Source organism: Bubalus bubalis, chromosome 19 (genome assembly GCF_019923935.1).
Source record: "Bubalus bubalis isolate 160015118507 breed Murrah chromosome 19, NDDB_SH_1, whole genome shotgun sequence".
Lineage (NCBI taxonomy): Eukaryota > Metazoa > Chordata > Mammalia > Artiodactyla > Bovidae > Bubalus > Bubalus bubalis.
Window position 1 is genome coordinate 19,047,622 of NC_059175.1, and position 17,559 is coordinate 19,065,180.

General features: G+C 38.1%; 1 protein-coding gene across 8 annotated transcripts in view; it reads left to right on the forward strand.

Moving 5' to 3' along the window:
- The window catches only part of PDE4D (phosphodiesterase 4D), a 1,672,581-nt gene that overhangs the window by 597,581 nt on the left and 1,057,441 nt on the right, over positions 1-17,559 (forward strand). For all 8 annotated transcript variants that reach the window (XM_044932572.2, XM_044932573.2, XM_044932571.2 and 5 more), the window contains one exon: positions 1,533-1,762. In XM_044932572.2, coding sequence (XP_044788507.1) covers positions 1,533-1,762 — 230 coding nt within the window. The remainder of the gene's footprint in view (positions 1-1,532; positions 1,763-17,559) is intronic.

Consider the following 17,559-nt stretch of genomic DNA (forward strand, 5'->3'; position numbering starts at 1 on the left):
TTCATATTTTTCAGGATATAGATCAGAACAAGACAAATTTACTCTTTGGAAAACAGTATGGATGAATGAAGAATCAAAGGCAGCATACTGCTATGAAAAGATAAGGGGAGTTAGCCTAGATTATAATAATGACAACTGCTATTTTGTTGAGTGTGAACTCTAGGCCATTTATTAGTGATCATATTCTATCTCTGCTCCAGTCAGTGATCCTCAGAAGTAAATATTGTTATCCTCCTCAGTGTTCAAATGGAGAACCAATCTTAGTGAGCTTAAGTTATTTGCCCAAAGATAGTGTTGCTGCTGCTACTGCTGCTAAGTCACTTCAGTCGTGTCCGACTCGGTGCCACCCCATAGACATCTGACTCTGTGCGACCCCATAGACGGCTGCCCACCAGGCTCCCCCATCCCTGGGATTCTCCAGGCAAGAACACTGGAGTGGGTTGCCATTTCCTTCTTCAATGCATGAAAGTGAAAAGTGAAAGTGAAGTCACTCAGTTGTGTCCGACTCCTAGCGACCCCATGGACTGCAGCCCACCAGGCCCCTCTGTCCATGGGATTTTCCAGGCAAGAGTACTGGAGTGGGGTGCCATTGCCTTCTCCGAAAGATAGTGTTGGGTTAGCCTAAAGGTTCATTTGGCTTTTCTGTAAGATGTTATGGAAAAACCCAAATGAAACTTTTGGCCAACCCAATAGTAGTGAGAAGTGCAACAGAGATTCTAAGCCAGGTCTGAACTTTCCAAAGTAAATGCACTTTTAACTTATAACCAACAGGGTAATTTTGCAGAAGAGTATTTTGCCTCTCTGGGTTAGTTTCTTCACCTGTACAACTCAGAAGGAAAGGAAATTGCCATTGATGATTGCTTATCACATTACACATAATGAGCTATGCACGTTACATGCATCAGCTCATTTAATAATTGTGAGTAAATATTACTTCCATTTTGGGGGGTGTTGGGGGGAATGGGTGGGTTTTCATCCTCTTCCAGCTTCTGACAGGGAGTCACTCTTACCAATGGAAACATGTCTTAGCAAAGGGCAATTCCTGCTTGGTTTCCAGAGCCCTTTCTTTCCATGTTTCAGGAAACAGCCAGCTTCAAACAACATATTCCAAATAGAAACATTCAAGGGAGCCAAATTCTGCTCCCCTACACACCAGCCAGTCCAAGAGAGAGACCCTGCAAAGCTCCCTGGCCAGAGTATGTAGTCACTCGCCAAAGCCCTCCCCTGAAAACACTACCTTGTGCTCCTAAAGACCAAAGAGGGTGTGGTGAACAGTTCACTTCATATTGGTAGAAAATGTTTTGATTTCCCCTAATTTCATAGAATTCATGCCCAAAGCTCATAAATTCTATTATTGGAAATGTCAGTTAACTATAACAACTGTCTTTCACCAAATATTTTTCTGTGAATCTCATTGCTTTCCAGTTAGCATTTTTCATGTATACATTTCGCTCAGTTTCTTTCTCCAAAAGTGTAATGATACATCCTGGGACCTTTGTGGATCACTGTGCTTTCTGGAACTTTTGCCTTAGGCCTCTGAAGAAACACTGCACTCCAGTCATGAAGAGGAAGACCCTTTGAAAGGAATGGAACCCTATCTCGTAAGGAGACTTTCTTGCCGCAACATCCAGCTTCCCCCTCTCGCCTTCAGACAGTTGGAACAAGCAGACTTGAAGAGTGAATCAGAGAACCTTCAGAGGCCAACCAGCCTGCCCTTGAAGATTCTACCCCTGATTGCTATCACTTCTGCCGACTCCAGTGGGTGAGTGACTTTGGGTGACATTGCCCCATTTTCTATTTTAAATGATGATTGTTATCTGGTATCTCTTGAGTTTTGTGGCTCATTGCTTGATTTGAGTCCAAGGGAAATGGGGTTGCTAGAGTCAAGAGAAAATCTGGTAGTTTTTCTCAGGTAATATTGCAGTCTCTACAAGAGGAGACACTTTAGTCAAATTATTTTACATGGAGTATTTGAAAAAGTATTGATGAATGCAAATGAGTATCTGGGGAAAGGAAATTGGGCTTGGAAATTAATACTGGTCACAGGTGGTTAAATAGAAAAATTTCTTAACAAATGAGAACTAATGGACAAATTAACATGTAGGCATACATATCTGAGAACAGTAGGCAATGTTCACTGATGCAAAATGAATTTGGAATCAAGAAGAGATTGTACTATAATTAGAATCAAAGGAAGTACACAACTGGCCATGAGCCTAATAATTTGGCCTTTGACATTTTCAGGTCTTGCTTACCAGAATACTGTTTTAGTTCCCAGCATAAGGAGTTTTATTCTGCATTAAGATGTATAGAAGAATGAGTGAGGCCTCCGATTACTAATGTAGCATTTGCATTTCTTACTTTACTAGGTATTTGTGTTTTTATTCTTTTTCTGCTGTTTACAGTGGGGTTTTTTACTCTTTAATAGCAATTACCAGGTAAAATGTTGTCAAAGAATGTGAGAATTGCGGGCACATCCATTATTTGATTTTTTGGGCCAGCTGCATTTTGAGAGGGGGAGGAAACTAGTGGTCCACACTTGAACAGACACTTGAGCATTTATAAGGATTATAGAAACAGAGCAATTTGCTGGGATGCAAATGTGATTCTTCCTCATTGTCTGCCAAGTTCAAGGCATGTCTAGAGAAGGGACCTTTTGGGTTTTCCTAAAAATTGTTGGAAAAGTGGTGTTCAGAAAAAAGGTCAGCAGTAACTATCATCTAAGATATTGAATTTAGCTGTTTGAATTGTTACAGACCAGTTCAAAGAGCCTATGTTATTAAAAAGTATGAGGAAATCACTACTAGATAAATAAGATAACACATTCTTAGCTTGAAGCAAGAAGGAGGAAATACATATGTGATATATATATATTTTTCTGGATGAACTGTGTATATAAAGAAGACTGTACACCTATCCATCAGACACATTAAAGCAGGTAGGAATTTTGTAGGGCAGCTTGATCTGAGCATTCTTTGAAAAATACTGTCTCAGAAATCCAATTTCCCCTGTTTGGCATCAGTCCTGCTTCACTCACATAGAGGGTGGGATTCACCTGCCAGGTGTGTCAGAGATCACTAAGTCCACTCCTGTGTTCAGTAATTTGCTAGTAGAGCTCCAAAAATTGAGTAAATAGTTGTATTCATGCCTGGGATTTATTAGAGCAAAAGAATACAAAGAAAAATCAGCAAAGAGCAAGGTACGTGGGGCAACATTTGGAGGAAAGCAAAAACAAGTTTTCAGGAGTGCCATCTCCCAGTGGATTCAGAAGGATGTACTTAATTCCTCTAGTAATGAGTTGCGACAACACATGTGACGTGTGTTCACCAGAGAAGCCTTCTATCAGCGAAGACTATTAAAGGCTCAGTGCTTATATGAGATACCTAGGAGTCAAACTCACAGAAAAGAGTACAACCAGAGGTTGTCAGTGACTGGGCGAAGGGGAAATGAGGAATTGCTATTCAACAGGTATGCTGCTAAGTCACTTCAGTCGTGTTCGACTCTGTGCCACCCCATAGACAGCAGCCCACCAGGCTCCCCTGTCCCTGGGATTCTCCAGGCAAGAACACTGGAGTGGGTTGCCATTCCCTTCTCCAATGCATGAAAGTGAAAAGTGAAAGTGAAGTCGCTCAGTCGTGTCCGACTGTTCGCGACCCCATGGACTGCAGCCCACCAGGCTCCTCCGTCCCTGGGATTTTCCAGGCAAAGGACTGGAGTGGGGTGCCATCGCCTTCTCCATCAACGGGTATAGTAGTTTCAATTACAAGATGAATAAGCTCCCAAGATCTGCTGTACTACGTTGTGGCTGCAGTTGACAACACCATATTGTGCACTTAAAATTCTGTCAGGAGGGGAGATCTTATATTAAATGTTCTTACTACAAAAAAAAAAAAAGTTTAAAAACAAAACAACAACAAAAATAGACTCAGTACCCAGTTTTTATTGGGGGTTGGTCACTGAGGCATCCTCTTTGTAGTATGTGCATAAATTCCAGATTCCTAGAAGGAGAGCAGTTGTTCAACGTAAACCATGTTTTTTATGCAACCAGTTTAGGCACTGAGCCATATTACCAGTTAGGGAATGGTGGGAACCCTCCTGAAATCCAAGTTCCCAGATGCCAGCTAAGGGCCCATCTTTCCAACAGGCTTTTCTAATGATAACAGTTGCTAGCCTAATGTAAATTCTTTTCTGCACAGCAGGTTTATCTTAGAATCATTAGCTTGATTTCTCTACCTTTGAGGAGGAAGGGATTATAGCTATAATTAAAATTAAAATGAACTAATTTAAGCCTGTGATGTATTCAATTAACTTTGATTTAAAAAAATTTGCTGGCTAAACATGACTTCTCTCTCGAAGCTGGTGTTATATCATGTGCCCTTAAAAGAAAACAATGTGGTATATTTAATATGTCTCTGTGTAGTTGGGCAATGTGTATAATTAAAAATCTCAGGTTAAAGCTAAGCTTACTTAATTAAATTTGAATTTGTTGCTAAATGCAAATAACCTCCAAGTGCCAAAGGACTTGGGCTTCAGAATTGTCTCTATGATAGTGCTTTTATTGGTTCAAAGTTTGTTTCCTTTTTAATAAAAGATCTAAGACTCAAGTATAAGCAAAACAATACTTACCATTTACAAACATATTCAACATTTTGGAGGAAATAATTTGTCTTTTAGAAAAATGAAACAAGTGACTCGTTAGTACCAGAAGGCAGCCAGGAGAAACCATGTATGAGAGTGGCCAGAAACAAAGCCTGAAGATGTACTAAAAGAATTCTGTTATCTTTTGAAGCAAATTTTCTGGAATATCTACACTTTGAAAGGGAGGCAGAAGGTAAATTAGGGATGACATTCTGTAGCCATGCCAGTTAACCAAGAACCACAGGTTCCTTCACTACTATCAGAACGGGCTAATGGGAAATACAGACTACTTTAGCTAGGTTTCTACGCCCCATTCTTCATCATTAAAGGTTAGTAGGTCCCCAGGTCCCACTGTTAATCTACACTGAAGCATTGACAATTGTGAACCTTTGCTAGAAAAGGAGATTTTCATCCCCTTTGGATTTGTTCCTTTATTTAGCTTTGCTCTTTTTTTCTGATATATGAGCACATCAGACACTTGCTCTGTCAAGTATCACACAGTAGTGGGTCTACAAACTTGTGCTACACCTTTCGAAAGCCACGATGTGGTTTCTTAAGGAAACAACTGGCCTGCAAAAAAACACATAATTTGTTCTTGGTTAGTCTTTGACATATTATAACTACTTACTGTATAACCACTGCCGCAACTGCTATACTCTTTTGGGAAAATATTAGAGAAAATTCTGTTCATTATTTTTGGTTTCCTTGTTTTAACTGGCCTCAAAGATCCTCCATTAATAACTCATGGGGTAGAGGTGAGTGTTCTAACAGGTTTAAGAGTCAACCAGGAATTTGTTCCTCGTTCAGAAAGTTATGATCACTATGGACTTATCACATTTGTGTGAAGAAGTCTACGTCTTCTTAGAGAAGGAGAAGTATCATATGACATCTCTTATATGTGAAATCTAAAAAGAGATGAATTTACTTACAAGACGGAAAGAGATTCACAGTCTTAGAGAACAAAATTGTGGTTGCTGGAGGGAAGGATGGGGGGATGGATAGTTAGGGAGTGTGGGATGTACATGTACACCTTGCTATATTTTAAATGGATAAATAGTGAGGGCCAATTGTATAGTACAAGGAACTCTGCTCAATGTTATGTGGTAGCCTGGTTAGTGGAGGCGGGTGGAGTTTGTGGGAGAATGGACACATGTATATGTATACCTGAGTCCCTTCTCTGTTCATCTGAAACTGTCACAACATTGTTAATCAGCTATACCCAAATAAAAAATTCAAAAAAAAATTTTAAAAACATTGAGGAAGAAAAAAAAGAAGTCTATGTCTTGCTTTTGGCATCTGTCCACAGACATGCCCTGCATTCAAGAGTTATTCAAATATGTTTGGAATGAGATTGGAGGTCCTCTTCATTTCTTACTTCCTCCTTGTTTCACAACAACCCTTGCTGACTGCAACATAGTTCTCTGGTCAGAATCCTTGGAAGGAATCAGGAACTTCCGTTAGCCCAGCTTTGGCACTGGCTTACTTTCCCTGGGTGGTCCATGGACCCCCAGATACTCTGAGGAGGGTTTAGCTTGCCACACCTAGAATGCTTCCTGCACACAAGTAGGAGATTGCAGGAGCAAAGGGAGGTAACGGGAGATAGTGCTAAATCTTTCTAGCTGTGTTTTATGGCTGCATCAGCTATAATCAAATGAGAGCCAAGGAGTAAGTTGTCCCCTTGTGACAGGATGACACACCTGTGGATGGATGAATACTCAGGAACACGTGTGGGTGGAGAATATTACAAGCACTTTCTTATCACTAGTGTGCCATTACCAATCTAGAGAAGTACACTGTGTACATTTATATTACTATGCCCTATTTTTTAAAAAAGAGAAAATGGAAAGAAGTTGAAATAATGGTCACACTTGGAAAAAAGTCTACTCCCCAACATAGAAGGAAGGATTACCTTAGTCAAATACGGCTTCATATTACAAAGATCTTCCAGAAATATTTCTTTGAGTTACGTGCTATTCACAGAGGAGCTGGTTTGAGATGCCAGTTAGACTTTGGGTTCTTTGATCAACTGCTCATTGTCTAGATTTCCTGAGTACACACACTATGTTAGTTTGAACATAAAAAAAAAAAAAAAAAAAAAAGTTATTTTCAACATTTTGTTACTGACTCAAAATCCGAGCAAAATAAAGTTAAAAGAAACAGAAGCTTGGTTAAAAGAGACATCTGATTTTTCAAACTTTATTTTTAACTTAAGGTTTTGACGGTGGGGATTTCAGATTTGAAGTATAGTGAGATGAGGCTATATGAAGCTAAAGAGCTGTCTTTCATGATGAACCCATGAGACTTGCTGTTTCATGTTGGATATGTGCTCAAGTTTCAAGAGATTTATTTGATAAATTCTGGCTGAAAGTTTTGTGGAAGATCTACATAATCCAGTAGGCAAAGATTTCCAAAATTGAACATGTGTACACTTGATTGTGATTATAAAGGATCCCTCAGATATATGACATTTTTGACCTGGATTTGGTTTAAAAATGTAATCATAAAGAAATAGGAAGGCAGTGCTACCAATAATCTTAAAGATAAATGCTATGTAAAAGAAAAAACAACAACTGGATTCCTTTGTTTTTTAAAATACAATTTATTGGCACAACATTTGTCAAAACTCAGAATATCCACAAAACGTTGCAAGAATTATTTCTAAAGTATTTACTCTGATTTAATTGAATTGATTTTTATTTTTGCTTTGAATTTTTTTTATTTTGAGATTAAAATTAGACTCTAAGTGCAATGGAACACTTTACTATATAATTCTTGATAAATAACATCTTGAATCTAATCTAAAATAGACAACTAATTAATGCTGATGGCTTTCCCCTCACACATCATAGAAACTCTGAGTGTTTTATGGTATCTGTCATGTCCTAAATTTCAAGAAAATAAGGTATAAATGATAATTTTGTTAAAATAAAGAGTATGAAGTGAAGTGAAAGTCACTCAGTTGTGTCCAACTCTGCAACGTCATGGACTATGCAGCCCATGGAATTCTCCAGGCCAGAATACTGGAGGGGATACCTTTTTCCTTCTTCAGGGGATCTTCCCAACCCAGGGATCGAACCCAGTTCACCCACATTGCAGGCAGATTGTTTACCAGCTGAGCCACAAGGGAAACCAAAAATAAAGAGTATGGTAATTATCAAATTCTAATTTCTTCTTCAGACTACTGTAGTGCCTTCTCATTCTTGTAGTACTCTATGGAATCCTAATTAAATTTATCCAAATGGATTGACATCATAATATACCATCACACATAACACTCTCTGTTTGTATGTAATAAAGTACCATGTACCAGGGAGGATTTACTTTTATAATCAAAGGTTTCTCTCTCACCAGGCTCCATATTCATAAAAATACTAAACAGAGTGGTGACTTTTGTGCTTACCACATGAGAGCACCTGGTCCTTTTCCAAACCTTTCTTATGCCAACTTTACTTGTTTGATAGGGAAGATTGGTTAGAGATCCCAATGTAGAAATGAACCCAGTGAAGCATTTAATTTACCGTGAAAAGTGATCGAAGAACAATACTGCAGCAGGCAGAGTGCAGAGCTGAATAAAAGCACTTTAATTATTTCCACCCAAGAATCATCATTTTCAGCTCCTCAGATAGCTGCTTATCCACAAACACTACCCTGTTTGACCATCTTTATATAACTCAACCTTATATAATCACTGAAGTGTTTAGGGAGAGTTTACAGTTCTTTCAAAATCATGTTCTTCTATCTTGCAATATAATGTTTGTGGGGGGAAAATGGGTGAAAATACTCTGAATGGTCTTTATTTAACTGTTATGTGCTATATAAATGTTAATAATGGCCAAAGTATATCAGTTAGAGAAGTCTCAAATAAGAAAAAATGCATTCAATTGAAATTCAGGAAAATATGAGCGTATCAAACTCTTTTTCTGCCTATAGCTGAGCACCCCAAATGGAAAAAAGATTTATTTAAAATAAAATTGTATATAGAGAAAGAACTACGAGAAAAATATGTGACCTTTTGTGTTAAATACACATTTTTGTTGTTGGATTTGCTGAGAATCCTGACTAGTTGCTTAGAATTTTTTCTAACAACTTAGGATTTAGGTATCATGTATTGTACCTATTTATCTAATTCATGTAGAATCTTCTATCCACTTAAAAGGAATTAAGTGGAGCCAGGCATTGTTAGACCTATTTCAAATCTGGGGAATTCAATCAGAATAGTATACCATTCAGTTGTTTTATGTCATTTATTAAACATATATTTATTGGTTTTATTTGATGAATTAGCATCATTTACTCTAAAATTAATGGCTCTGAGCCTGGGAAAGGTAAGACTTTTGCCAACATTTCCAAATGGATTTATCTCAGGGTGCTCTTATTTTTATTACAATGTGATTCCTAAAAATTGTGACTAATGCTGCCATAAGAAACACACACACACACACACACACACACTTGTTATGTGGAAGCTATACACAGAAATTCAGAACTTTAGTATACATAGATACTTTTTATACCATATAATTTATAATATACAAGTAAGATTTAGAATATCCATTTTAGAATTCAAATGACTTTCTGGAACTTTTCCATTTTTTGGCCTTGTATTTTTGGAGTGTTCTCCTTCTTTCCTCCTCCACTAACTGTTCTGTGTCCCAGTTAACATGTGACTTTGGCTTTCTCATTTCTCCAACAGTATTGAGGTTAACTTTATTTCTTTAAATTGTATATTTCCATACATATTTTTAGAGAGTCAAGCTAAATTTTATAAATATAAAAGAATATCTGCAAGTTATATGAGTGAAAATGTTCATCTACTCAATCATGTATCAGTCATATATTTATGTATTCACGTGCACATGCATTCAACCATTAGCAAGTGTCTATTTTTTCTACACAATGACATGTGAACTGGAGGTGGGAGGCTTACCGGTATGAACACAGTCACTTCTTTCATAGAATTTAGAATTCAGGTGGGCACACTAAAAAGAAAACAGACAATTACAGTCCCATTTTTTTTATATATAATGCACACATATCACATATGACTGAGGACATGCAGAAGTTATGCAGGATAAGAGGGGAGCACATTAGCACAGGCTTAGGAGAAACTGACACCCAAGCTGAGACCTAAAGGGAATGGTATTAAGTAGAGAGAATAGCAAAGTCCATTGACAAGGGAAAGTGGGATGTATGCATTCAGAGAACTAAAGCTGTTCAGCATGGCTAGACCAATAGGCCATGTTGTAGGCATGGTTGGTAATCATTACCATTGCTTTTTCATGTAACCGGTGTGTGAGGATTGGGAATATTCTCCAGGAATGCGAGCATCTATGGTATAGGCACCATGAAGGCAAATGGTTCAACTGACTCAAGATTGGAACGTGGGGGTGTACAGTAAGAGAAACTGGGAAAGGGATTTGAGGATTTTTGAAAGACAGTAAAAAAAAGGTTAATTGTGGCACTTAAGCTGAGTACGGAACTTAATGAATGTGAGAAGGTACAGATATTGGGGATTGGTTCAAGATGGCAGAGCAGAAGGACATGCACTCATCTCCTCCTGTGACAGCACCAAAGTCACAGCTAGCTGTTGAACAACCATCATCAGGAGGATGCTGGAACCCACCAAAGACGGATACCCACATCCAAAGACAAAGGAGAAGCCACAATATTATGGTAGGAGGAGTGCAATCACAATAAAATCAAAGCCCATACCTGCTGGGTGGGCAACCCACAAACTGGAGAACAATAATACCAAGAAATTGTCTCACTGTTGGGAAAGGTTCTGAGCCGCACATTGGGCTTCTCAGCCTGGGGATCTGGCAAAGGGACTAGGAATCCCCAGGAAATCTGGCTGTGAAGGCCAGAAGGATTTTATTACAGGACTTCCATAAGACTAGGGGAAATAGAGACTCCACTCTCAGAGGGCACAAACAAAATCTTTCATGCACCAGGACCCAGGAGAAAGGAGCAGTGACCCCACAGGAGACTGAGCCAGACCTACCTGCTAGTGTTGGAAGGTCTCCTGTGAAGATATGGGTCAGCAGTGGCTCACCTCAGGGATGAGAGATGGCAGCAGCAGTCCTTGGAAGTGCCAGTTGGCGTGAGGCCTCTTGGAGATTGCCATTAACCCCACCATAGAGCCTGTAGATTCCAGGACTGAGTGGCCTCAGGCCAAACAGCTAACAGGGAGGGAGCACAACCCCACCCTTCAGCGGACAATTGGATTAAAAGTTTACTGAGCCCTGTCTATCAGAGCAAGGCCCAATTTTTCCCACCTCCAGTCCCTCTCATCAGGAAGCTTACACAAGCCTCTCATCCTCATCCTCCAAAGGGTAGACACAGAATAAGCAAGATGAACTACATACGGTCTAGCATGCCAGAATGAAAACCACATCACAGAAAGTTAATCAAAATGAAAATGCAGAGGATGATGTCCCAGATGAAGGGACAAGATAAAACCCCAGAAAAACAACCAAATGAAGTAGAGATAGGCAGCCTTCCAGGAAAACAATTCAGAATAAGGATGGTGAAGATGATTGAGGATCTTGGAAAAATAATGGAGAAGATGCAAGAAATGTTTACCAAAGATCTAGAGGAACTAAATGACAAACAAACAGAGATGAACAATACACTAGAAGAAATCAATAGCAGAATAAGAATGAAAAAAAAAAAAAAATGAACCCAGCCTAAGACACCTCTGGACAGTATTAAACACACCAACATTTGCATTATAGGGGTCCCAGAAGGAGAAGAGAGAGAGAAAGGACCTGAGAAAATATTTGGAGATAATAGCTAAAAACTTCCCTAGCATGAGAGAAGAAACAGTCAACCGAGTCCGGGAAGCATAGAGAATTCCAGGCAAGATAAACCCAAGGAGGAACACATCAAGACACATAGTAATCAAAGTGACAAAAAATTAGAGACAGAGATTAAATATTAAAATCAACAGGGGAAAAATGATAAATAATGTACAAGAGAACTCCTATAAGGTTATCAGCCAATTTCTGAATAGAAACTCTACAAGCTAGAAGGGAATTTCATAATATATTTAAAGTGATGAAAGGGAAGAACCTATAACCAAGAATACTCTACCCAGCAAGACTCCTTCAGATTTGATGGATAAATCAAAAGCTTTATAGATAAACAAAAGTTAAGAGAATTTCACACCACCAAACCAGCTTTACAATGCTAAAGGAACTTCTCTAGGCAGGAAACACAAAAGAAGGAAAAGACCTACACAAAAGAAACCCAAAACAATTAAGAAAAAGGTAATAGGATCATACATATCAATAATTACCTTAACAGTAAATGGATTAAATGCACCAACCAAAAGACATGGACTGGCTGGGTAGATGAAAACATGTGCATGTGTCCAATTCCACATACCACATCACTCTACTTAACCCCCCAATCTTACATAATTATTTTCTATTGTTAGAGCTTCCCAGGTGGTGCTATTGGTAAAAAACATGCCTACCAATGCAGATGACATTAGACATGTGGGTTCAATCCCTGGGTCAGGAAAATCCCCTGAAGGAGGGCATGGTGACCCACCCCAGTATTCTTGCCTGGAGAATCCCAAGGACTGAGGGAGCCTGGGCAGGCTGCAGTCCATGGAGTTACAAAGAGACGGACACGGCTGAAGTGACTTAGCATGCACACATTTTCTATTGTTAGGTTAATCATGTTTCCATTATGGCTTGCAATTATAATTATCTTTTATTTTTTGTCTGGCTATTGATTGTGAGAACTGATAAACATCTTTTACTTTGTGATTATGTAACTATTATTCTTTTTAATACCATTGTATCATGACTAGTTAAAAGAACATGACAGAATTCTATATCACTAAAACTACCATTTAACAGAAAAACCTATGATCACTTTTTAATATCCAGAGGCACATTAGAATTTTCTGAAAAATACAAATGCCCAGGTATTGTTTTCTTTCTCTAAAATTCCAGATGTGATTCTAATGAACAGCCATGTTTAAAAACAACTGGAAACTGGACTATATGATTTTCTTTTACTTTAATCTAGCTTGTTTCACTTTTTCTATTTCATATTCTGTGTTCCCATTTCATTTAGTTTAGGTTTTCCAATTTCTCTGTCTCTTGTATTTGTATTATTTCTCAAGCCTTTATCAAGTATAGTAGAAAAGCTCTTGTATACATATACATATATATGTAGTATGTATAATATAATATATATATTTTAGAAAACATGAATTTTTGCTTAGCAAAAAAATTTATGACATTTTGTTCCACTTGTTTAACTATGTATGAATAGGATGCTAGATTTCTAATTTATATTCACTCAAAACTTTGATTTAATTCCATTTATTCTTTCATTATTGCTAAAAGTCTAAAAAACATTATTTTAGTGATTTTCAAAAAAGATTGAATGAGTCTTGAAACTTCTAATACTCCAGTTCTGAGAATATAAAGAAATACTATGTTGTTTAAAAAAAAAAAAAGAGTAATTAACAGGTGATACAGTATTGTTAACTAAAGTACAGATTTTGTTGAAATTTCACACACAAAAAAGGTGGAAATAGAAAGGGTTTGAGATCTCTATAAGGCTCTATGATGTCAAAGAGGTGAAATTAGAACTGAACAAGCTGAAAATCTAGGAGATTATTTGTATTGAAGGATAGTATGTATGAGCCTTCAGATTTATGTTTTGAAGATCATTTAATGTGTCTTCAGGATGTCAAGGGGTTTCCAGGGAGGAGAATGACTGCAGTGGAAAAGGAGTCAAAGAATTGACAGATTTGGACATGAGTTGACTCTTCCACATCAACACTCAAATCACATGTAGGAGAGAAGAAGGACTCAAGATTTCGAAGTGCCAGAAAGGTGGAAAACTTTGAATAAATGGTACCTAGTGATCAGGGAGACTGGCAGAAGTCAGTGATAAAATAGAGTTGATTGTCAAGGATGTCAAAGGAGAGATTTTGCAAGATGGCGGAGGAGTAATGATCAGTAAGTTAATGTGTGTAATAAGAGAGCAGCAAGTCCATCTCAGGAAGAGGCTCTGGGCTCTGAGAACAAGAGTAGCCTCCCCTCAAGTTCACTGCAAGAGCATGGTGTCCTCAGCAAAGGGCCATGTGTGAAAGGAGGTAGGATGGGGGTGACTCTTCAGAGAGGAGATGAGGATGAATGAACTTGTTTACCACAGTTAAAAAACAGGGTACCAGAAGACCTAACTAAGAAATCTGAAAGAATGAGAGTGGGGTTTTGGACAGAAAAGAGAAATCATAGAGCAATAGGGAGATAAGGATCAAAGGAGGAATTATCTACCTCAGGTAGTTCTCTAAATTATAGATGAATTCTAAACATTTTCAAAAATTGCTCCCACTATTTTCTGACAGACGGATTCAGGGAGGCAGAAGTGCAGCCTAATAAGTGAGTCTTTTATTAAGGTCATAGGGGCTTTGCTAGTCCAAATAAGTGAGTCCACAATTGTAGCCTTTGGGGCCTAGTGATACTTTTCATCATCTACTGGAAACAGCAGCAACTTCTGGTGTTTGGGAAATTTTGCATCTGCTACAATTTTGCACCTACTTTTGCATCTACTTTCAAGCTGAGTAGCTACTCAACTGTGTCCTAGATTTATTACAGCCTGTGGAATGTGAGGAGGGATCTAATGTTTTTAAATTGTTTTATGTTTTCAGTCAGAATATTACTTGATTTTCAACAATTGTTTTTTTAATATTTAACTCACTGCTTTGCTAGCTTTAATAACTTAGGTGTTATAATTAGCATTTGTGTTTTTCTTTTGAGAATTTCCTTCCTTAGAAATGACCATTGTCTTAAATAATTCTATTTCCTTAAATATTCTTAAATACTATTTCTGCAATTCAACGTTCTTCTAGCTCATCATACTGCCAGTTTTAGCAGAAAAACCTAGAAAAAATGAATGTTATGTGGACAAATTCTATTTGCAGAAAACTAACTGAGCCTATTAATGTGACTTCACTGAAAGAACACAAAGGCACGTGCATATGTTTTTCTTTTAATGAGTGTAATGTGTTACTCGCAGATTTTATCTGATAGAAAACTGTATTCATGTTAATTTTAATGCAAAGCTATTGGATAGAGTTGCATGGTTAAATTCTAGGACTAAAAGCCTTTATATAATGCCTGTGAAAACACAATTTTTTCTTCTGGTCTCTTCTATGACTTAGTTAAGGGTCATTTTTGTTTGCTTGAATCCTCACCGTCTGAAATAGTATCTGTGACTAGAATTTAGCAGCTGTGGAGTGTATCATATTTACAAAATGCCTTAGCAAATGGCATTAATTCTACTCCTCAGAGAGACACACAGAGAGGGTTTCATTTGACTTAAAAGAAATTTAAAGGTTGATTGAATTTCAGATTGTTGTTGGTTTTTTACAGCAAATAAAGACTAGATAGAATCTTTACCTTCTTATTTTGCTTTATAATTTCTTGTATGTTCTGTTCAGTGTCCACTGGAAAAACTGAAGTGAAGGCTAATGATTTTAGGCTTAACTGTTTCCATAAAACTGCCCTGTAAGTAAAAGATACTCTTTTCAGTGGCAAAACAGTGAACACATAGTAAGAAAATTCACATTCATGGACCATTATCTAAGCATTAAGAGGATCATTATGGTAAGTATAGGGTAACATGGAAGACCTTGGGAACTTTGGGGAAGAAAAGCAAAATACATAAGTACAACTCCATGTTTCAATTACAAACTGCAAAATAGATGCCTGCACGTATCTAAGAACTAGAAATCAATATGAAAATAATTAGGGTTTTTTGGAATAACCAGATTGTGAGATTTTTTCCTCTCATGTTAACTTCTATTGTATTAATGAAATGTTTGTCCAATCAGTAAAATTACATTAAAATTGTATTCATGGTTTACCTGCAGTTTCATTCATCCAAGCACCTGTAGAGCGTTAGTATATGATAGACAATGTTTTATGTACTTGGAGTATATTTATGAATCGATAAAAATAAAATCCATAGTATTTTGTTTCTCACGTGTAACTTGACAGGAATCCTTGGCAAATATGAGGGAAGACAGGAATCCTTGGTAAATATGAGGGAAGGAATACTTGGAGTTTTAGAGTTCTCCTGATTATTTTGTGTAATCAGGCTCTGTTGACAGCAGACTTCACAAAAAAGACCACCAACAAAACATATTGATTAAGCCAAACTAAGTATTATTCTCACTGAAATAAAGAACACTGCCTTTAAACTTAGAAATATTTTAGAAGGGAGAAGTAAATAAAATATATTTATAGGGTTTTATATCCTAGTCTTGTTAGGTGGACAATGGTTGGAATTGTAAAGACTTTAAGGACCTAGAAACTTTAGATTAATGAAGTTTTAAAGTGAAGTGAGGGTCAGAAAGAATTTTGATGAGCAAACTATTAGTCTTGATAAGTAAACTTTTGTCTTACCTTCTAGGAGCAAGCATTCCATGGAGCTAGGACCTAGGTCATCTTCGCTTGTTCCTTGGATTAATTTGGCACTAAAGCAGGCACTTAAGCTTTGACCCCAAATTGTTTAGCACTGGGATAGGAAAGAGCTTGGGGTTTAGTGCTTACCACTTCCTTTGTGAGTGAGCCTATGTGCTATGGTCTGAATATTTATGTATCCCCAAATTTATAGGTTGAAATCCTAACCCCCCAAGGGAATAGTATGAGGAAGAGGAGGGACTTTGGGAGTTCATTGGTCATGAGGGAGAAAGACTTAGGAACAGAATTAGTGCCCCTGGAAAAACCCCTGGCTTTCATCATGTAACGGCACAGTGAGAAGGTCATCTATGAACTAGGGAGTGGCCATTAATCAAACACTAAATCTGCCAGCCCTTGACCTTGGGCTTTCCAGACTCGAGAACTGTGAGAGATGAATTTCTATTGTGTATAAGCCACCTAGTTTAAGGTATTTTGTTACAGCAGCCTGAATGGACTAAGATACTAGGCTTGATACTCATTCAACCAGACATCGCAAAAAGAGGGTGCTCTGTACCCTCTTTTGAAATCTATATCATCGTCACCCTCTTGTTTGAGAGTATAACCCTAGGGATAGCCAAGGGATGAGAGGTCAAGGAAGGTAAGATCCTAGAGTGGAAAACTGGTTAGTTGGCATCTTTTGTTTTGAAGGGATTTCAGGATGGTAGGAGAGAGAGCCCAACCTTCCACCAGGAAAGCTGAAGGGGACAGGTATCTTTGCTGCATACCTCTCTGCGAGCAGTTAGACCTCAGGGTGCTCACTCTGATGGTCCCAGCCAGGACTTTGAATCTTGAGAGGATGGCTCAGACCCACCATCATATGTGCCACCGCTAGAAGTTAGCCCCATGGGGGTTGTGGCTGCTGACACTGTGAGCAGGGCTGGTGTGCACCCAGCTGGTGAACAGCCATGTCCTAAGCAGACTGATGAGGTAGTCTCCTCCTCGCTGCTCCTCGCTTCCTCTGGGTCTGGCTCACCTGGTTCTTATGTTCTTTTGATGAATTCTTTTGATGAATTCCTTTTCCTGCTTAAGTGCATCAGTGTTGGTATCTGTTGTTTGCAATCCAGACCCCTGACAGGTTCACAGCCCTTAATAAATTTATTATAAATCTTTACTGCTCTTGAAGCCAAAGTACAGAAGGTGCTCTGACTTTTCCAGAACTTTAATTGTAAACTCAGTAGTAAAAGTTAGTAGGGAGGAACCAAAGGGAAAAATGGAGTTTTCATTTCAGTGCATTCCTTTTACATAAAAGGGTAACAAAAAGAAGGGTGGTAGAGAGAAGGGTCCCTCAAGATGTCCCCAGCAAAATTTATGAAACTCTCAATAAGGAGACAAGGACAAGGCTTCATTGTAATTATTCCCTTTTGACTGTTCAAGCTGGTAGGCTTAAAATGGACTCCAAATGACAGTGGTTCGCACTGCAATTAATTAA